General features: G+C 39.6%; 3 protein-coding genes across 4 annotated transcripts in view; 2 read left to right on the top strand and 1 right to left on the bottom strand.

The window, feature by feature from the left end:
* Window positions 1–1,883: 1,883 nt before the first annotated feature.
* LOC134817290 (uncharacterized) lies at window positions 1,884–3,756 on the top strand. 2 transcript variants are annotated; one of them, XM_063826424.1, is made up of 4 exons: window positions 1,884–2,021; window positions 2,486–2,753; window positions 2,982–3,311; window positions 3,580–3,756. In XM_063826424.1, exons 1-4 carry the CDS (start codon window positions 1,917–1,919, stop codon window positions 3,582–3,584), a joined length of 708 nt encoding a protein of 235 aa, XP_063682494.1. In that variant the 5' UTR covers window positions 1,884–1,916; the 3' UTR covers window positions 3,585–3,756. The 2 variants fall into 2 exon arrangements, with proteins under 2 accessions (XP_063682494.1, XP_063682492.1); XM_063826422.1 differs by having other exon boundaries at window positions 3,585–3,756.
* Window positions 3,757–5,088: 1,332 nt separating this feature from the next.
* LOC134817198 (uncharacterized) lies at window positions 5,089–10,693 on the top strand. The gene is made up of 5 exons (XM_063826338.1): window positions 5,089–5,370; window positions 8,144–8,236; window positions 8,380–8,556; window positions 9,371–9,475; window positions 10,100–10,693. Exons 1-5 carry the CDS (start codon window positions 5,263–5,265, stop codon window positions 10,595–10,597), a joined length of 981 nt encoding a protein of 326 aa, XP_063682408.1. The 5' UTR covers window positions 5,089–5,262; the 3' UTR covers window positions 10,598–10,693.
* Window positions 10,694–10,722: 29 nt separating this feature from the next.
* LOC134817059 (uncharacterized) overlaps window positions 10,723–22,417 on the bottom strand; it is a 29,109-nt gene continuing 17,414 nt past the window's right edge. Inside the window, exons 6-14 of the mRNA XM_063826149.1 lie at window positions 22,185–22,259; window positions 21,683–21,847; window positions 21,304–21,413; window positions 20,973–21,123; window positions 15,555–15,775; window positions 15,115–15,337; window positions 14,557–14,682; window positions 12,387–12,816; window positions 10,723–11,852 (exon numbers count right to left, since the gene is read on the bottom strand). Coding sequence (XP_063682219.1) covers window positions 15,767–15,775; window positions 20,973–21,123; window positions 21,304–21,413; window positions 21,683–21,847; window positions 22,185–22,259 — 510 coding nt within the window. The 3' untranslated portion in view covers window positions 10,723–11,852; window positions 12,387–12,816; window positions 14,557–14,682; window positions 15,115–15,337; window positions 15,555–15,766. The remainder of the gene's footprint in view (window positions 11,853–12,386; window positions 12,817–14,556; window positions 14,683–15,114; window positions 15,338–15,554; window positions 15,776–20,972; window positions 21,124–21,303; window positions 21,414–21,682; window positions 21,848–22,184; window positions 22,260–22,417) is intronic.

The following is a 22,417-nucleotide window of genomic DNA, read 5'->3' on the forward strand; positions in this document are numbered from 1 at the left end:
TTATTTCCTTTCCAAATCGATTTGATCGAGACATATTGCTTTAAAGAACATTTGACAATATATTCTAGCCATTCAACTAATTCATCACCAAGACCACGTACTAGGGCCAGGAGATGCTGACGCTTGTGTTAGCCTCACACCATAGCTATGTGTAAACATCTTGACAATATGGGGGAGGCGTAACTTCAAAAATAAATTTCTGGCTTTATTATTAATATTATCAAAATATATGGTCAGTTGCTTTGTAACAGAAATTTGACAACTACAAACTTACAAAAAAAAACACATCATTAAGGTCTCGATGATGAAATTGTAAATACCAATTTCTTCATACTCAAAGTTATTTAGAACGTCTTTTTCAATGTCATTGAGTCAGGTAGAGAATTAAAAATAAAATCAATCAATTTTGGTGGGTGGATGGGTATGGTTTAGTTTGGTTGTGAATAGACATAGTGACTTTTATTAGTGTTAGGGTTGCACTTCCTGTCTCGGCTTGATGGCTCTAAATAGTTTAGCCCGGTAAATTTGAGTTTAAAAGTTTCGCTTTAGAAGTAAAATATGTGGAGACAAATACTTGAGAAGAGCCTGACTTTTTAAGGAATAATCCAATGGTAGAAATGATCTGAAACTTTCGATTAGAGATTAAAATTATAAATTAAGAAGTTCATTGTTTTACTTTTGCAACTCCGGGCGGCTCTATATTTATCTATTTAGAGAGCACAAATCAAAATTAGCGTCCACATTAATTTTTGATTACAATTATGTGCGTCAGAGTCACTTAGGCAATTGAGATTTATGTCTATGATTGTATTTATTTAAAAGAATGGGACCCTAGGTATGACATTGGAATTTTCAAATTTTGTTGAGCATTTTTCCCGCCAATAGTAGATGTTAGCATTTAATGGCACATATTTGATATTTCTCATAACCCATGCATAAATGTGCATGTGTCAATTTCGGTTTTTCTTTCCGGATCATTGGAGCCAGCCTATCTCTCCAGCCTCTCTCTCCTCCGAGGTAAATTGTTTTTTATCTGGTGTCCGAAAAAAAAAGGCGTTTTTGCAATTCCCTCAGACAAAACTTAAATGCAGCTCGATTCCCGATAGTCTGAAGGTCTGCCAGATTTTACGATTGTGGTCATTGCTTATACCGCTTCTTGAGTCTTGTGTTCTATATGGAGGCCCATATATCTACAGTTGAAGTTTAATTCTATATTTTTATGCCCATAAATTTCCCCCTAAACAGTTTGGATGGTAAAAGTTGTTTGGTGTTTCTAGAATACTGGACTGTAAATGAATCCATGGTTTTGGCTGAATACGATCAACACAAGTCATTTGAAAGCTTCTGGAAGGAACAAAATGTTCGAACACTAAGATGTTTCAATAACCTCCTCCAATATGGTTTAGGGTTCTTTTCCAGATTCAGTTGCGTTGCTGCTAGGCTTCAGTTAAACTAACATGGTGATCATGTCATAGATTTAACCTGATGTTTAGATTTGTCTACGTCACATATGTAATTTTGAAAGTAATGCGTTTATTGATGGTGACGTCACCATGACGTCACCATGGTTCACTGACAGAGCCAGCATCCTGCTGCACTGTCGTCAAGGAAACAGCGTTAGCTATATATATATATATATATATAGATATAATATACATATATAAACACATAACTTAACGCACAGACGAACATATTATACAACAGCTGCCAGGCAATTTCAACTCGACTATAATACCGCACATCCCTCCTCCGGGTCAAGGGCTATAATGAGCCGTATAACTATATTATCATCATGTAATTGTAAACATCTTAAATAAGATCCTTCACAGTACTCGGGTAGTAGTATATTATGCCAAAGTTGCAGTAAATCTCACGTATTTAGTTGGCTGTGTGTTGGGTGATACGAGAAGGATGTAATGGTCATGTACGGCCTTGAGTCGGACTTTGCCTCGGACAGGGACATCTTCTCAGACCAGGACATATTTTCGCTACCTCTATCAGAGGATTCGTACATGTTCCAGGTAAACATTTACGCCATTTCAAACGGTTTTTACACGGTTTACAAACTATTGAAAGCTATTAAAAGCTACATTTCTGACGTGGTTTTGTATATTGAGTAGAAATAAATTTGGGTCAACAGTTTCAGAATCGAAAGCGAACACCTTAATATTTCCTCTAATTTTACCGAAACAGATTTTCTCTCTGGCGGCCGACCATCAAGGACCGTGAAAATGGTATCATAGATTTCATAATCATGTTGATGTAGCTTAATAACCCTAGCTATTGAAGAATGTTTAAATTAACAACTATAGTAATAATAGTAGAAGTAGAAGTATTGATGATACACCTTAGGCTTATCTAATAACTTTCTTTAACAATAAAGCCGAGATTTATATAGTATTTGTTGAACAATGTTTTATCATTTAAATTGCATTGATGGTTTTTGTGTTTCCCAACTTTGTAGCTGACCTGAATTGTCTTTCAGCAGAAAAATCCCGCCAGAAAGGGACCCCCAATCAGGAACCAATTGATCAGGTCCCACAACAGCACCCCCTGCACGCGCTCCAGCACCCCCTCCGCAAACCCTCGTGCCAGCAAACTTCAGACTATCTTCAAGCGTGACAGCCCTCTGATACCTGTTACCTTGACTTTAGACCAAGTGATGGAATATGAGTCCGCGTTCAGGATGTACGATATCAACGGAGACGGTGTTATTTCTGTGCTCGAGTTTAAAACTCTTCTCCACACTGTCGGTTGGTTCCTTACAATTTTATCGTCTTAATGCTTCAATGACTCATTATGGATGATAAAGTGCATTTTACAGTATTATAGTTGTTTCTGGTTGAAAATAATTTTAATATCAGGTATTGTGCTATTCTGATTTCTGATCAATTCCAAACTGCAAACCCGTTGAATTTTCACTTTACTGTCCATTAGCATTTAGTTATCCAATCTGTTTTTTAGTGGTTGCTCTCTTTCAGGTTTAAAGCCATCAGATGAGGAAGTAATGGAAATGATAGAAAGTGTAGATATAGACGATAACGGGGTCCTCTCCCTCTGCGAATTCATCAGACTCATGTCAAACAAGCACAAACCTTTTGTCACCCCCAAAGCTCAGTTTGAGGCAGTTTTCCGAGCGTTTGACTCCGACGGTAACGGTCAATTGAGTCGGGAGGAATTCAAAAAGTCTCTGTTCAGCGTGGGTCAAAGGTGCAGTGAGGATGAGTTTGAGAATTTGATGGGCGAACTGGACCGAAATATGGACGGTCGAATAAGTAAAAAGGAGTTTCTTAGTGTGTTTCTCACGCAAGGTCACAGTAATGCTGCCTGCTGAGGATATTTTCAGTATTTTAATTGAAGAGATTCTGATTCGATTTCCAATTTTTGACAATATCTTTCATAAAATTCTTCAAAAGGATCCAACGTTATGAAAGATTCTATTTTTTAATTTTTTAGAGCGATTTAGGAAAATCGAACTAAAGGTGTTATAATTTAATGGATGATTCAAGTTCAATTTAAGATTTTTTTTGTATTTAACTTCAAGTGATCTCAAAAATATTTGAATCAAACTGTTTTCAGAATAGTGGCTAATAGGGCTTCAAGTTCAGCTTGATCGGAAATGGGACTATGATTGGGAGCTCGCCTACACGGAGAATACTTGTTTGTCTACTTTTGGAGAGGTTAAGCGTCGGGTAGAAGATATTACGGGCTCTTTTTATTGATCTTTCAGCTATTTGATTTCTGGACAGATATTTTTGATCTACCGTTTAATTCAATATCAACAAATGATTATGAATAAATTTTTTGTTAGATTTTATATATTTTCGTAAAGGAGTTTCCTCAATTATTCATAAAACAGAATACAATAAATTTAAAATTTTACCATCTATCATTATCATTAATACTCTTAGAAGATCATCCCACCGACTCAAAAACCTATCTTAGGTCAATTAATAGATTAATTTAATCTACAAATTCTTAGAAATTTTAAACCAATTACAAACGCTTTGTCAAAGCAGAATAATAAAACATTACTTTATCTTAATAAGGTTGAGCATATCAATTTAAACAGATTTAACGGATTTCTCTTAGAGGTCGTTCACATACTACGTAATCAGCCGAGGAGGGGGGGTTTCCAAATGCTTACGGTTGATTACGCGGGGGGGGGGGGGGGTTTGGTCGTTGATTACCTGATCAAAACTCTCTTTTTTACCCTCTAGAATAATAACAATTGGACAATATTTTAATTCAAACTCCACTCAATTTCATTCTGATAGTGATAAAATTTAGAAATTGATCGGATATTCGACTATTATAGTTATAAGTCGAATATCCGATCAATTTCTAAATTTTATTAATAATATTAGTGAGTTTTATTAATAGTATTAGTGAGTAGTTTGAAAGGTGCTAGGCCAGATATCATAACAATTATATTATAACAATGATATCATAACAATGATATCGGCTCATCATGATCAGGGTAGCATGAAACTTAAAGAAAAAGTCAAAGGGGGGGGGGGGGGGGGGGGGGGGGGGTCAGGCCATGATTACGTTATATTGCTGTCAGGGGGGGGGGGGGGTTGGGTCTTGATTACGGTTGATTACGGAGGGGGGAGGGGGGTAAAAATTGCTAAAATAATGATTTGGTAATATGTGAACGACCCCTTAATAGACCGATTTAACGATGCTAAAACACAAATCGGCGTTTTGTTATGAGTTATTACCTCCTTCTACGAGGCGCTTTTTTACTAGTACTACCAATTCGACTGAACACTAAGACTTACACGACGTATAGTAAAATAGTAAAAGTATAATAAAATAAAATGACTATGATTGTTTCCTTTTGCAAGCTCTTATCGATGTATGTGAGCCCTATATTGGTTCAAATTAATTAGGTGTTTTTAATCTAATTTGGTCTGTTTAATAAGTACAACCTTCAACCCAACAACCGTATAAAGGAAATGTTGACTAGTGAGAGTTAATTGCAAGACAAATGATTTTAGCTGAATGGTAAGAACAAAAGCTCCACGTGTGATTGTATTGCCGGACCTAATCAACCAATATCTCACACACAGCTGTATTGTGTTTAGTTGTGTTGTGTAGGTATTCAAGAGGCACAACAATAAACCTTTATACAATTTTGACACTGCATCTCGCTTGTCTCTGCCCTGAGAACTGTATAAGATTCAACATTGCTACTTTATATGATTTTAGCTTTGATAGAATCGGATTTTAAAAAAATTTTCAAAGCATTAATTGGCGATGGAATGTTTTCATGAGTACAGTCCTGTACTGTGGACCTGTGCGCTGACTGCCTTCAGCCTCTTCGATGTTGTCTACTTCTTACGGCATATTTGGGTAGCAATTGAGGTGAGTAAGTTTGTTAGTCAGTTTGTTTCATTACCTCAATGCTAACACATTACAACCAGGTTTAGGGTTAACTACCAAGTTATCTAATGAGTCAAGTTTGATGAAAATGTTTTACATTTTTTCTTTCTTTGTGGCTACTTCGACCACTAACCTTACCATTTTCGGAACATCATTATCTTTACTGAGTTATGCTCGATGAACAAGGATGATCCTATGAATTTGATGTGCTACACCATGTACTATTATAGCTATTGTAGCTACTTCATGTAGCATTGTAACTTTTGTAGCTACATTATGTAGCATTGTAACTATTGTAGCTACATCATGTAGCATTATAGCTATTGTAGCTACATCATGTAGCAATGTAGCTATTGTAGCTACATTATGTAGCAATGTAGCTATTGTAGCTACATCATGTAGCATTGTAACTATTGTAGCTACATCATGTAGCAATGTAGCTATTGTAGCTACATCATGCAGCATTGTAACTATTGTAGCTACATCATGCAGCATTGTAACTATTGTAGCTACATCATGTAGCATTATAGCTACATCATGTAGCATTGTAGCTACTTCATGTAGCATTGTAGCTACTTCATGTAGCATTGTAACTATTGTAGCTACATCATGTAGCATTGTAACTTTTGTAGCTACATTATGTAGCATTGTAACTATTGTAGCTACATCATGTAGCATTATAGCTATTGTAGCTACATTATGTAGCAATGTAGCTATTGTAGCTACATCATGTAGCAATGTAGCTATTGTAGCTACATCATGCAGCATTGTAACTATTGTAGCTACATCATGTAGCATTGTAGCTACATCATGTAGCATTGTAGCTACTTCATGTAGCATTGTAGCTACTTCATGTAGCATTGTAACTATTGTAGCTACATCATGTAGCATTGTAACTATTGTAGCTACATCATGTAGCATTGTAACTATTGTAGCTACATAATGTAGCATTGTACCTACTTCATGTAGCATTGTAGCTACATCATGTAGCAATGTAGCTATTGTAGCTACATCATGTAGCAATGTAGCTATTGTAGCTACATCATGCAGCATTGTAACTATTGTAGCTACATCATGTAGCATTATAGCTATTGTAGCTACTTCATGTAGCATTGTAGCTACATCATGTAGTATTGTAACTATTGTAGCTACATCATGTAGCATTGGTTGTTGGTAAAGTCTGCCAGTTTCCTGAAACTTGAATATTTGATCCTTAGTAAGTTAGCATAGTTATACTGAAACAGAGTGGTTTAAAGCACATCTTTTGTTCCAGCTACTTACCAGGGACAGTCAGAACAATTAGCGATATAAAACGATACAGATGATACAGTCTGTGAGTTTACTGTTACTGATAGTGGACTGTTAGTGGCTAAGTAGCTGTATCGATACTTCTGGAGAAGTCGTCGTGTCTGATCATAACTGCAGGAAAGTTCATTGCTACGTTCAATTAGGATCAGTTAAGGATTAAGGAAACGTACAGTATTTCTGCTGAAACAATTACCCTTACAATTACAATCCCCAAGGGCTGCAGCCTACCGCGTGGTAATGGTATCTTGGTGAAGAAATTTCCTTATTTTAGTGATAGGTTTACCGTGGAGTTTGGAAGAAAGTTTTAGTACCGGATGGTAAAATGGGTTTGACAGTTGACTCACGGCTAAAAACATGGGCGTTTGATTCGATTCAGTGACTTTGTCACTGTAACGTCATAATATAATTATAATAATTAACTTTACATATAGTCCGGTTTAATTTTAAACAACTCAAAGCCATGATGAAATACCTCCTTGCTAAGCCGTGATCAGGCAGGTGCAATTCGTTCACTTATTACGTAAGCCAGCTTACGCTAGTGCAATTTCAACAGATTAGTTATGTCTTCAGTCAAAGTGGCTTCCGGAGAGATGGAGGGTCTGGGTTAGCCTAAATCTGGCTTATGTCCTATTTGAAAGATCCCCAAGAGCTTTGCCAGGCTTAATACTTCAAATACCTTATCGGACCTTATTTGGAAGGACATTACTTGAACGCTGGAGGCCCTAGCGTTCATCTTAATGTCCGTTCAAATAAAGTCCGTTCAATTAATGTCCGTCCAAGTTAAAGTCCGTTGGAATTTTTTTTTTAATTTTCCATTTCGAACTTTTTGTCCAGAATATGACAACTTTGAGAACTTTATTGTGCCGTAAGTTAACGACGGAAAGGTTCTCCGTGGTCTGCCGGAGGCACAGAAAACTCTACTAGTATTGCCAAGGACATTGTCCGACGTTGTTATAGCTCATATTACTCAGGGGCGGTAATGAAACAGTGCTAGGAAAGCTCCACGTGATGTTAAGGTTAACCTTAAGTTGTCTAAGATAAAACCACTTCACGCCGAATGGCTTGTAAAAGTTAACACTGAAATGCAGGACCGGGGTAGTTTGATAAAAAAGGTTTCCATAAAGCTAGAAATCACTGATGCTTTAAGCATGGACTATTTCATGCACGAAAACCCATTTGATGAAGATGATATGTGATATTAAAAACTGATCATATACACATATTTTAACATTTTTACTGCTCAATGACTGCTTTTTTTACTTACTGTATAAAAATGGATTTAAAAATCATTTGCTGAAATTAGAAAAACGTCAAAAAAATTGAAAAAATTCGGATTTTTGATGGTTTTGAATGCCTTCGAGCGTTCATATTAATGTCCGTTCATAATTATGTCCGTTCATGTAATGTCCGTCCAAATAAGGTCCGATAAGGTACTTCAAATACTTAGGTACTACTGCGTTCCAGACCCTTGTATAACGCTGCAGTCAGGTTTTTCAACCCAAAGTTCCCTTCCTACATCAAAGAACATGACTTAAACGAGGTATTTAAACACTACTTTACACACTCAAAAACTAGAAATTTAGAAAAATATCCTGGTACCGCTGTCCACTAGTGCAACCCGCTGAATTTTATTCCTGTTTGTCTAACTCCACATTTTCTTGTGGTTCTAAAGCTCTGTTTCAGGAGGACGTGTTTGAGTCGCGAATATTCCCCTACGAGGTGGACCACTTCTTGAGGCTAACAGACCAAGCTGGAGCAATGATCCTGGAACTAGCCCGGAACAGAGCACTTTACGGGACTGGACTTATCCTTGTGTGTTGGGAAACTGGCACTAGTCTCTGGGTGGTGGCAAGTTCTCAGGTACATACTACCGTTGGTACATACCGTACATACCGTACATACCGTACATACCGTACATACCGTACATACCGTACATACCGTACATACCGTACATACCGTACATACCGTACATACCGTACATACCGTACATACTACCGTTGGTGGACGTGGTTGATTTACCAAAATTTAAATATCATATTATTATTGGCGCCGGTCACCACAATAAATTGAGGTTATTTAGGTCTACACCGAAAATATCGTACTTGCCACTTGAGGGAAGATACAAGTCGTGTAAGGCCGAGCGTGAGCTTGAGATATGGATATCATCACAATTCTCGACATCTCTGTTTTCAAGGACTAGTGATCGAGGCACTGAGGCTAATGACTGATTCGACGTAGCAGACCAACAAGCGCCAAAATGTCGGCTATATTAAACCCTAAACACTGTAACCTGCAGTGATTAGCCTTGTTTCACTTGTCCTTCAAAACAGAGATATCAAGATCTGCGGGGCTCCCAACCATTTATCTGAGAAATAATAGGTTTCCACTAAAGATTGTACCATGCACTGAGGGAACCATCACATTTGTTCCTTACAATCATTATTTCTAAAATAGATATGACAAATCCTTTGAGCTGGTAACTTTCACAGGTTTTAGCTCACTCTTTGCTAAATTTTACCGTCATATCAAGTATCAATATCATTGTATGCCAAATGGTAACCCCATTTTAGGCATCAATTCATACCAAAATGAACTCCCATGTTAGGTATTAATCTATGCCAAATTGTGCTTCCATATTACTATCAACAGTCCTTCAATTATACCTCTATATTAGGTAACGTGGAGAAAAAGACCCACGTTGTTACAGAAATACTTTGTAAAGACCATTTACTCTCCCGACTACGAGAAACTGCACGCTAGATACGTGCCAATTAAACAAGTAAGTAGCACCTCTTTGATGGGTATTTCAAGCTGTCAAATTTCAAAACGTCATGTTTTTAACTAATTAAATTGGAGTGTTTAACTTTTAAAGGATTTTGTAATGATGTGCGTGAATCGGAGGGAGCTTTGACGTAAGTTGTGGTAATTGTTTTTAGCCGGCAATACATTTAATTGAAGAAATTCCGATGCATCCTCTTTCAAGAGCACCCCACAAAATTGTAGGGGGATTCTCAGCTGAAAAATGCCTTAAATCAGTGTTGAGCAGTTTAGTTTTATATCAAGTCTTTAAAACAGATAAATGATGTGTCTCATTTATCTGATTGATACCTGGTACATCTTCTCTTTGGTGGAACAAACTCATTACTTCTCTGATAACTTCCCAGCCTTTTACATATAAACAATAAACATGTTCTGTTCCTTGACTATATTTCGTCTAGTACGAACGTTTATCAGGCTGTTCTACGGAGCATTCTAACTCGAGTAAACTTATGAATTTCATCGGGCTCCAGGAAATGACAGACACTAATAGTCAATACAAGACCGGTTATCGAGAATAGAAAGAGCTCCCGCTCTCCTCCAGCCTCATATATGGCCGGACGATAACCAGTATTACTATCCCTAGGTAATAGAGTCGGAGTGCGGTGAAGTACTCTGTGAAGCGCTTGTTACTCTGGTTCTGCCTCCCACAGCTCAGATTGGTAACCTTATCTGCAAGTATCGGGAGAAATTTGGCGATTACAAGGGTCCGGGGAAAAGATCAAACAAAGGTATGAGTATTCGGTCCCTGTTTTCTGAACAGAAGAATGATAACGAGGAGAGTTTGGCGGATGGAAATAAAGATGAGAGTGAAAGTTCAGACCGCAGTTCAAATGTGAGGTCGGCCGGAGGTTTGAGGAGGAGTAAAAGTTTCGTGAATGAGAATGAAGATGAAGAAGAAAGTTTAGATCTTAGTTCCAGTGATGACGAAGAGATTTTCGCCAAAAAGAGTAAAGATAGAGGTGCAAGTTCCAATCGTAGTTCGAATGCGAGGCCGGCCGGGGGTTTGAAGAGGAGCAAAAGTTATGGGAGTTTTTTGGAAAATTTGTCGAACATTGTGCACGATGACCTCAGTGGACTTTGAACTTTTAAAACGTGTAATGTTTGTAGTAATTCGAGAAGCGCTGAAGGGGCTACATTTTATGTTGAAATATAGATTTCGTAACATAAGGTACAATTTAAAATAAAATAAAACGCGTTTGATTTTTTGAGAAAACCACAAAATACAGTCTATACAACAAAACTCGGACATTTATCTTTTTCTAATTTTCATCTTCCTGCACGCGGAAGATAGGGGCACGATAAAATCGTAGGATTTTATAAAGTACAACCACGTCTACCGTTACAACATGGAACACCAGATCAGTTCACAAAATACAGATAAAACCGAACTTTTGAAACCTCGCTTTCAGGACAAAACTTTACTAAGTGCTAACGGTCTCGTGAGGTAAAAATAGTTCGGCAGAGTAATTTGAAAATCGGATTTTTTTTCGTGAACTGATCTGCTTCAATCAGGGCTTCATAGGAATTTCCTAAATCATGAAAATGTTAGCAACAAACAGAAATTGCAGAAATTATTATACGGATTTAGAAATCACAGCATTCAAGGTGCAATTACCGTTTCATGACGAGTGCACTTATAAGTGCACTTCTAGTAGGGGCATGTCGATACACCCGTTTTAACAGCTTATTTAACGGTATAACACTTGCTAAAGGCAACTTAAATGTTGTGATTTGTTTTTGTACATCATTCTACAAATATATTATAGCACAAATAATACAAAACAAGAGCAAATTTATAGATTACTTCAAATTCCAATTATATAACTCTAACGGCTTTAAGTTTTCCTCGAATCTTTCTAAATATATTAAGCAAACTAAATATAAGGTTTTGAAGTTATAAAGAAAGTTAAAACACTTTAGATACACGAACTGTACAATATATTTTCCTTAACAAATAAGATTTTAGGAATACTCATCACTTAAATTTTAATCTTTAGAGTTTAGTTTACCGTATCAAAACATTCTTTTAAATAATCGCATAACATTTCTTAAGATTTCAGAGTACCTAATAAACTTATTGCCATACATTAAGATAATACAGCAAATAGCAAAGTTCATAAAAGTCTATGAGAAAATAGACAAAAATTTGAAGCGGACATTCCGCGACGGTGTTATCATTGACATTACTCATCTTCATTTCCGACCGCACTTCTAATAGCTCCAACTTTGGAGATCTGCTCTGTCGTGGCGATCCGTTTCTGAGTTGTGTTCTTCAATATTCTTGTAGCTTCTTCGAAAATAATATTGTATTTTCTTGATGTCTTCAGCTCGATAAACTGAAATGATTACGTTTATTATATACAATAATATTAGTACGTTCGCTAAAGCATGTTTGCGCGGCGCTCCTTCTGTCAAAGTGGACAAGCGCGTTATAAAGTTTGATCACAAAATATGCTATCGCGCGCCACGTAAATTTAGTGATATTGCTGTTGGTGTCTCACTAGCTATACATAGTTGTATCATTTCTATCTATATCTCCCATGCAATGCATGATTCAACAAGTGTCGATCTAAAATAATACGCATAGTTTATGATTTCCCATCAAAATAGGCCCCGATTTGCCGATTGCATAATGATAAACTTTCAGTCAATAAGTGAAGCTATTAGGGGCAGTGATTTGAAATTTATTTGAGCATCATCGAGCTTGGCGCAGTTCTGAGTTTTGAAAATAAATCGCTCTAAATTATGTAAACAATTTTCGATTCATGACTTAATTTCATTGGATACATAATATGTAGGACTTCGACCGACTTAGACGGGCCTCAAACTTGGCAACAACATGCAGTTCAACAAAGGTTATTTTTACTGACCTTCACAGGGTGGGTTGAGCAGTCTCTGGCGATAGGCATATCTTAGGAAGGCCCATTGGAGAAGTAACATCACGTGGTGATGATGTAATGATGTCACACGATGGGGTGATAACGTCAACCTCTTGGCTCAGTTGAGTGGTGGGGGATGTTGGGATTAGGGTAACTACAGGCTTCTTTACTTCAGAGTTAAAGAAAAGTGAAGTGTTTGTTGAATTCAGAATGTTCTGGATGGACAGAGCGTTGCTGGTGGTAAAGATAGGTAACTGCTGTGGGGAGTTGATGGTGGGGATTAAGGTGGTACTTTGTACAGGTGGTAAAATAGTGGAGGTTTGTGGAGGTAGAGAGGGTTGAGGTAGAATAGTCAGTGGGATGTTGTTCTGTTTAACTCTCTCCTCGTCTGCACTGTTATCTACTGACACCTCACCAGTGTCTGAAATAAAATTACTTTTAAAACTAGATCATGTACAAATACACTGACTGATACACAGACAAACAGACAGACGTCCGAGCAGACATGTGTCTGTTCACATAAATTCTTCCCTCTTTACATTCCAGACTTTGTTTCATTTAGGACAAACAGACTTACAATTCAGCAGACAATGACCCAACAGAACCACCAACTGTAATCTCCCAAACTTACTGTACTACACACACCCACACACCACTATATATACAGACGAGTTCAGACGCTGTGTGGCCGATTATAGCCCAGAACCCCCACCCTTTTAAAAAGATTGTCAGGGCTTCACTTAACGTGGGGAATCACTACATCTGTGTGATGATGTTAGGTGTTCACTACGCGCGCTTCATGTCCCCAGCACCCGGAGCGGTGAAGGAGCACGCGCTTAGTCCCTCCTACTGGCACTGCCACCAGTGAACTTGCGTCCGGTCCACGCACCCGCACCCTCTCGTGCCGCGTCGCAGGGTGCCGGGTACGGTTCATAATGTGATAGACCACAAGTGCACTACTGGCACTTAGGGGATCGAGGTAATACGGATGTTGAGGGGAGATAGTATCTTATATCTCTTATCTGGATACTACCGAGTGTAGTGTAAGTTTGTACGTGTGCGCGTGTTTGTGTGTTGTGTGTAAGTTCATGAGTATCACAAGCATGCCCGTTAGTGAGCTGATGTGAGGGAGTCCAGCTATATATTGATACATTAAAATAGCTGGAAAGAGATAATGTGATAATGCTGGAGAAGCCGGTCAAACTACCCAGCATTGGAACCCGTGTCCTGCAGTCCCACCTCTCGTACAAGTGCATCACGTCGCTACTGGTTACCAGGACATCACGTGACCACTATCCCGCTACCTATCGTCTATTGGCTATCGGTTAGTTAGGAGCCTGGCCCGGCCAGCAGAAGCATTACAAGTACTCCCAGCGCGATCAGTTACCAGACCTATTAAACGGCCCTGTCAAATCTCATTAACGGTTACACAGTGTAACGATGTGGAGATGTAGTAAACCAGTGTGTGCGCGAGAGAGAGTGAGCGGTGGAAGTGTTGGGTGCTACTCCCGCTAACCACAAACCCTGCTCAATGTCACGTGATTGGCAGTCACGTGATCCCCCCGCAAAGTCGACTCAGCAATACAGTAAAGGGGTGCGTCTAATGAGTTGGCTTGTTACCATGGCACTCTGAGCTTACCCTGACAACACGTCGTACTTACCACTGACAACGAGGACCCTTTGACACAGTGTCAGTGTCTCAACAATTTCTCGGACTCATTTATCGGACACAGGCCTTCAGCTAGGCTGATAAATTGAAAACATTCTGATTTAACGCTCACGCACTGATTTATTGGACATATTTATTCGAAAATAATGGAAACGATCAGGATTAATGGCCAATGGACATCGTCTGTGTGGGTGGGCATATTATGATTTAACAGACACGGCTTAATTCAAGACCGGGCCCATTCTATTTTAATCGAAGTAAAAGTGATCAAAACACAAAATCAAGTCTTTAAGACGCAGACAATCATTTAGCAACTCCTACGAAAACCAATCGACAAAAGTGAACCATTTAACGTTGTTTCCTACGAAATGCTTATGAGAAATGTATTTTAGAAATGCATTTAATCCTTATTAAAAACACTACACACAATACTGCACTGTACATAAAATTGGAGAAATAAATCAATTTCACATCAATTAATTAATTAATTACCTGAAATAGGGTCTTCCATGTCAATGTCTCCCTGAGAATCTCCGTCTTCTATACTGTCACAGTTGCTCATCATGTCTTCAGCTATTGCACTGTCTATCAGCGAGGCAGGGGACAACGGAAACTTATCTGAAGAAGATAGTATCTGTTAGAATCGGAATAATCTCTACTGTAATAGTGTGGAAATCTGTGGAAAATTACGACATTTTGTAAGGAGAAATTTGGAAATTACGGGCATCACCATACGAACAATTTATCGGATTGGAAAAGGCAAAATAGTTTAAAAGTTTTACAAAACTTTGTACGGTTTTGGCAATTTCCATATTAATTCCATTCACATTATTTCCGATTAAATTGCATTTTAAGTAGTGATGACAACGGGAGTTTTAAAACATCCTTATCACCACACAATTGTCACATAGGACTAGCAACTCCCAGATTTCTCAACAGAGTTGAACCGACCCCTGCTCGACTGCTTTGGAGTCAAGTGACATAACCACTACACTACCCCCTCCCTTCACCCCTACCCTCAGATACCACTAAAATATTATTTAAACGTACTCATAGCACCAAGTTGGAGTATCAGCTGTAGCGTCTCTTCAGGGATAGTGCCAGGTTGCTGGCCATCAACCCCACCTCCAGCACCATGATGCTGGGTGTAGTTAGCTGCCTCCATCTCGTGGATTTTAACGTGTCGTTTGAGGTGGTGGCTTCTACCAAACCTCTTGTGGCAAACCTCACACTCGTACTTCCTCTCCCCCGTATGCACGATCATGTGTCGTTTCTGAGAAAAGGAGGGTCGTAACTTACGAGACTATTGTAAATTTTGAATTGTCATGGGACTTTCAAATTATCTTATAAGTGACAGAAATTATTTTTTTCTCCTTGCTTTTGAAAGAAGTCGTAGAGAACTACTACATCATAGTTACATACAATTAGATCTGTCAATGACAATTATTGATTGCAGTAAATTAGAATGAAGCCAATAATTAGGTTCTTACCAAGGAGCTCTGATTCTGGAATCGCTTCTTGCAGACGGTACAGGGGTGCTTGTAGTTGCTTCTGTCAGGACACACTTGTCGCATGTGTGTCTGCAGTACGTACTCGTACGCGAAGACGCGTGCGCACCGTGGACACTCATACCGCGCTTGGTCCCCAGAGGAGGATGCGCTCGTCCCAACTGCGGCTGCAGAGTTGTTCAGCAGCTCTTCCACTATGTTGCCTGGAAAAACTGAGAGTGATTTGTGGTGAAATTCAGTTCGGTGAGAATTAATTATGTCAAAAAGTCATCGTTACAAATTACAATTATATCCAAATATTGAGGCTGAGTTTTAGTAAAATTTTAAGTTGAATTATGTGACAACATATTATTGTCTACGTTAAAATGTTCAAGTATACCGCGACGTTTTATTATTTCAGTTCGGCTACTACATCATTTGAATAATTACCACACAGCATTGCAACATAAGGTAACTCATTCAGGAATTTCGGTACTGCCAATATTTGTACATATATTTCAGGGAGGAGTATTAAGTTTTTATTATCCGCCACCTTAATTCTAAGTAGTGGGTCCCCACTCAATGTTCAGTGTTCACCAGTTCTCTACATAAACTCACAAAAGATGCAACTTCTCAGAACTGTGATTGGTTACACCTCGTCACGTGAGCGCTTTCAGGTATCTGATTGGTTGCTACGAGACGGCGCCACAGCTTGTACCATACGGTCAAGTGATTACTTATTAAGAGGCCGGGATATTTTAACACTGTATTTTGAAAACATTACCCCACGTGCTCCGATACTCAGGAACGATCCCCACGTGACCATCTCACCATCTCTAGGGGGACCGGGGCTTCTCTTCACCCGCCCATCTTATCTCCCCAGATATTATCGTGCACAAAGCCAGGAAAAAACAAAGTCCCCTCGGTGCTGCCTTTAGCCAAGGAGAGGGGATGTGAGCTGTAATTTTGTAACCCATAATAGTGTTAACACGTATTTATCGGACGGGGGATACGTCTCTCCCTTCTTGATAACATGTGTCAAGTGTTGGAGTGTGATCTAGGAGGGCACTCAGGACCACAGGGAGGTGTTATGTGTAGTTGTTATGGGTAACTGGTCACGTGTCACTGAGTTACTAAGTTACTCGATAGTAACTATTTAGTTAGTTATTCCACCCTGGTAACTCTGGTCATTTGTAGTTAGGTTGTAAGGTTTTTATTTTGCCAGGGAAGAGTGGTTACAGGTTCCTAGGTTACCAAGTTACCAGGGTGAAGTTTTTACATGTGTCCGTCAATAAAACAGGATTCTTATAGGAAGCATCGTGCAAGACATTAGAAGCACCATTTTATAAGTCTACATTTTTCAATAGCCATTCTTGTTGCGGTATTCTACGATTAAACCAAGATACATACCAGGGTATTCCTAAGTAACCAGGAGGAGTTACGTGTTACTAAGTAACCAGAGCGAGGTTGTAACTGTTCCCAGGTTCCTTAGCTACAAGGTAAGAGGGAGGTGCGAGACTGTACCCCCAAATCACGTCTACTGCACAGCACATCTAAAACACTGTAGCTCAGCACCTCAATATCAACACCTATCAACCCCCCCTCTCTCTCTCTCTCTCTCTCTCTCTCTCTCTCTCCAACGTAAGCACAGTAAGCATCACGTGATACCAGTGTATTTTTGTGGTAATATCTCGGAGCTGGGAGACACACACACACAAATATACTAAACGTGTTTGTGTTTTTATCAGGGGTGTTTATCTAGAGAGACGTTGTATTGTCCGTACCGCACAGTTCCCATGGTAATGCCACCACAAAGACACGTGGTGGTACTTGGTACGACTATACACATGTGTATTAATATGTGAACTATGAGATCACCCCTGTGTGAGATATTTACGAGGTATGGGAGTTACTCCCCGCTCAGATACGAAGTATCTCTGCACGTCTATTTAAGGGCTGTTTTGTAACAAGTGTCTCGAATTTTCTTCATTCCTCTGGAAGAAAGGTATGGGGTCAGGGGGTCAGGTGTTCAGATGAAAAAGAAGCGCTGAATAATAAATTAGATGCCATATCAGACCTTAAGCTTTCCAATATTTCTTCAGTATTGCTTCTTTTTGAAAATATTGCACGATTTTTGTGAAGATATTTCACAACAAGATAACTGCAGATGTTTTTGGGGTGTAAGGAAAGTCGGAAAGTGTTTTCATAACCATATTTCCATGATATGCTGATAAGGAATGTGTAACCATAGCAACAGTCGGCTGTAGTGACTCAGGGTGGTTGCAAGTGTAACCCCAGCGCTGAGAAACAATGTAGCTATATTTGTTCTGATCACGTGACCCCAGTAACCCTGTCCGCTCTTCTACTCTATAAATCACCAAACCACGTGACACAACACACTAGGATATTGAAAACTCCACCCACCCCCGTCACTGGTAACTTAAAACAATGCGCCATTGTCATGGCAACCGCGCATCTTGTTATGACAAGGTCACGTGACAGGTGCATTGTATTGAGCCGGGTGAGACTGAGACTCCCTGGACACGCGGCTGGGCTGTGACGCCTGGGTCGATAGATCTCAGGTAGTCAGGTCTACACGAATCTCTTTAAATCTAATTAGAGAAAACAATCCACCCTGTTGACCGTTCTATTGTTGCCGTTAATTCGGAGTGTACTTGTCCTAGGGTAATGCTGGAGCACGTGGGTATCGCAGGAGTGTCGTACCCCAGAGCCCGGCATTGTGCACTTCAGCTGGGGTAGCTTTGTGTTCCAATTAGTGTGGCAGTGAGAGGTGTGGAGTGAGGTGGCAAGTAGTGCGGAGTACCAAAGCCCGCACGTACACGCGCCTCAGCGCAGTTAACCGCGCATACCGCCCTTATCCTACACTCATTTAGTTATATGGTCAGCTGGTTAATGATTACCTCAAATCAGACTAAGAATCATACTTCTGTCTATACTTTTTTTCTGCGGAAAAGAGGATATTCGCCTGTTGAGTGAGCATAGTCTGGAATATATCATTTTGACCATAAAATTACCATTTCAACCTGGCGAACCTATAACGTGTAAATATCGTACATTATTCGGTCATTGGAAATTTGATTAGATAAGGAACTTACATTACTATGATTCTTTATTTTGAAAACACATCAATTGCCAATGAGGCTAAGTGCAATCTACTTTAAAATTATGTTAGTTTACAAAGGGTTTACAAAGCAGTAGAATTCGCACGCAATTTGCTTGCATGGGATTGCGTCCTAGAGTCTATGATGTAGTAGATAATATCATCTAGTGTATATTACATTATGCTTATACAACCATTTTATTAGCAATAAGCCATTTTAACCGTTTTTTAACGTATTAAGCTAAAACATTTAAAAAGTGCCGTACGTGACGTCGACTAAGTGCAGTTTTGGACTTTACAAAAAGGACCCACCCACCCCCTTCACGGTACTAACTGCTGTTTCGGATAATATTAATATTTAGGACACCCACCCCCTTTTGCCGGCTTTTGTGGTACTAACTGTTGAGAAATCACGGTACTAACTGAGTAACTGAGTCTGGGTATATAAAATAAGATACCCGCCCATAAATTGCTTTAAACAGCTCATTAAACATTGGAAATGGGCAAATTATACCCACTATTTAGTAGGGGTTTTGTTTTCAATGTACGGTAGTCGAATTAGATAAAAAGTTACAAACAAATTTCAAAAATTTCAAAAAACCCAAAAAAACTCAAAAAAAACCTCAAAACCCATTCCCAAAATTGAAATTTGAGGTAAAATGGGTTTTTTGGGGGTTGGACACCCAAAAAATGAACCCCTTAGTACCATGTACTAACTGTTTTTCTGGGAAATGAACAGCAGACCCACCATTTAGTACAAGAGTACTAACTGCGTTTTGGAAGAAAATATGACCCACCCACCCAACGTCACGTACGATTCTGACCATATGATCCCCCAACCCCCCCCCCCCCCCCCCCCCCCCCCCCCGGTTGGACCAGTATGGCCCACGTAGGATGACTTGCCAATTTGTTATTATACCATAGAAATGAATAGTAAAATGAACGTTTTTGAAATATTTTAAAATTAAACGGGACTTCTCAGGACTTCTGTGTTTCAATTGTTCAAAGTCAGTATTCGCTCTAGATGTCATTGAATACCGAATCCACTGCATTTTATTTCTGTAAATCCATTCGACCTGTGCAATTGACTGCGTACTAATAACATCGGTACTAATTTTCGGGACAATGTAGGTTTATCTGCATTCCTTGTATTTGAAGAAGTCCACAGTTTATGACTGTAGTACTCCAAATCAGTTGAGTAACTGCAGTGTCTTCCCTGTCACCTGACTTACAGACACTAAGTTGCCAAGACAACTCTCTCCCACTCGGCCCATCTCACAGCGGAGATGCCAGTCCTTGGTATAAGGCGAGCATTATATGGGCACGTGTTGCAATGGTTACGGGCCACGTGACCCAAATCTCCCTCATAATGGTTCCGGAAATGAGAGAAATCCATGGTTAAACAGCACAGCTCCATTACTGGACAGTAACCATGACTACAGCGCGGTGATTGGCCCAATCTGGTCACGTGCCTGTAACCATGACAACACGTGAGGGGGGTGGTCGCGTGGGATTGGGGGAGGTGGTTGCTCACTAATGTTAATTAATGCAATACACGCACCATTAGCGACCGGGAATTATAAACGTAGATCTGGGTGCTCATTACACACCGGATCCCAGAGAGAGAGAGAGACAAGACACAACTCGTACCAAACACACTGACCACGTGCCCACTGATCCCGGTCGTCGTGGTAATCCAGGGACACCACGTGACACAATAATCATCCACACATGATGACCGAGATCTCGGGGACACGGCTACCAGGAAATGGGGGACTATTGGATGACAACAAAGATAACCACCAACAATAATGACACATGGGCACCATGGCAACGACAGCAAGAAATGGTCTAGGGGACGAATCGGAGGATTGGAGACTCTACCAGGATTACAAACAGTCGGGATGTACTTTAAGAAGGGGTTGTAACTGGTTTAAACTGCAGTAAGTATCTTAATATACAGAGAGTCAGGGAGTACGTTAGAGAGAGAGAGTATGGTAAATAGTGTGGTACACAACCACGGAGACATGTCCCGACCGACTCAGGCCGGATTACAGTCTCCATACTGTGACAGGCAGCATTGTAGAGAAATGAAATCCTAAAAAGGGTCAATCTTGGATCCTACAATATATCATAATGTTGCCAACACACGCTGTCACGTGAGGTAATGGAAATTCAAGGCAGGGGCGGGGTAAGTAGTGGGCGGGAAGTGGGGTAGAAGGAGGTAGAGCGGATAAATATTGGGTAGAGAGGAGTGGAGAGGAGGTGGTTAGCAGGAGTGAAAATGGAACTAAACTCACCAGTTTGGGAGAGGGCAGTTGAGGAAGTGGTGGAGGAATGTTGGAGGGAGGAGGGGAGGTCCCCATCTTTACTTCCGACTCTGAGTTAGAGGAAGAGAGACGAGACAGGACCGAATTGAAGTCTATCTTGGGCTTGTTATGGTCTGGAACACTGAAATGATGGATTATTCAGTCATTGTATTTGCAATTAGTCGCCAATTTTTGCTGTGTCATTTTTGCTGTGTCATTTTTGCTGTAATATTTTCTTGTATTATTGTATCACTGCCTTTCATGACGTCAATATGATAACATCAACATTCAACTATCTAGAAGATTCTTTTTAATGACAAACCTGTTCACGAGGTTGTTGACCAGGTTGGGCTGCTGGATCAGTTTGTTGACAAAAGAGCAGTCAAGATCCTTGAAACGCCTCTGTTTTAGCTGTCTTTGCACAATCAATTCCTGCAGCAAATTCAAACTTTTAGAAGTTTTCTCCAAACTTATTCTCAATTTAAGCTCTCATCACTTGCAACACTATTAGTTGTAAACTGAACAAATTCAACTTAGTGATACGATACAACGTAACTAAAAACGATTAACGTAAGACAACTTTGCAATTATGTAATACTTGTCTCCATCCTGCTTCCTACAAAGTTACCCCCCTATTCGCAACGCCTCCCCACTAATCTACACAACCCTGCCTCCTCACTGGAGTAGAAAACTTTACAAACCTGGATAGCAGAGTCGGTCTGTAGGAAGCTGATAGGGAGGTTGTTAGTTCCACTCCCGGAGGTTATGGAGGTGGTGGTGGTAGCTGGTAATCCGGACCGGTCCTCTGTTAGCTTTATTATATCCTCCATCGCGTTTATATTGTGCGAGTTTTCTATCTTTACCTCCTGATTGCAGGGCGGAGTTTAGTCACCTTTTTTCAAGCTCGAACACTTTTACAAGTTTAACATTAAGCTTATTTAGTGGTTTAATATAATGGTGCATGTCTGGCTTTAACGGCTTTTTATCTCAACGCAACACGATAAGATAATTTAATTTAATGTGGGATTTAATATTCCTTATAAATAGATAAATGGTCTCCCAATGTCTCCCCAATAAGCTCCCTGTATTAAACAACCAATAAACGTCTCTCTGTTTTGACGTATACCTACTTTAGAAGTTATAACCGCCCAGTGCCCGAGGTTGGACTCCCTGGGTTGCTAAATGGCACAGTTTAATCTTTACCTGATCCCCGTTGTAGGAAAAGTTGTGGCCTTGGTCTTGAGAGGCACCGGTGAAGGGCAGTAGAGTTGAACGGCACTGAATTTAGTTTGGGTATTTTAAAAACGGAAAAATATAAAATTCTGGCTAATAGGTAAAATAAATACCGCCGCTCGCGCTCTAGAGCCGCGCCGGTTATATAATATCCATTAACTATTTAGTCGAATCGGATAAAAAGGGACCTTTAAGTATATAAA

This window comes from Bolinopsis microptera, chromosome 6 (assembly GCF_026151205.1).
Source record: "Bolinopsis microptera isolate Bmic1 chromosome 6, MBARI_Bmic_1.0, whole genome shotgun sequence".
Lineage (NCBI taxonomy): Eukaryota > Metazoa > Ctenophora > Tentaculata > Lobata > Bolinopsidae > Bolinopsis > Bolinopsis microptera.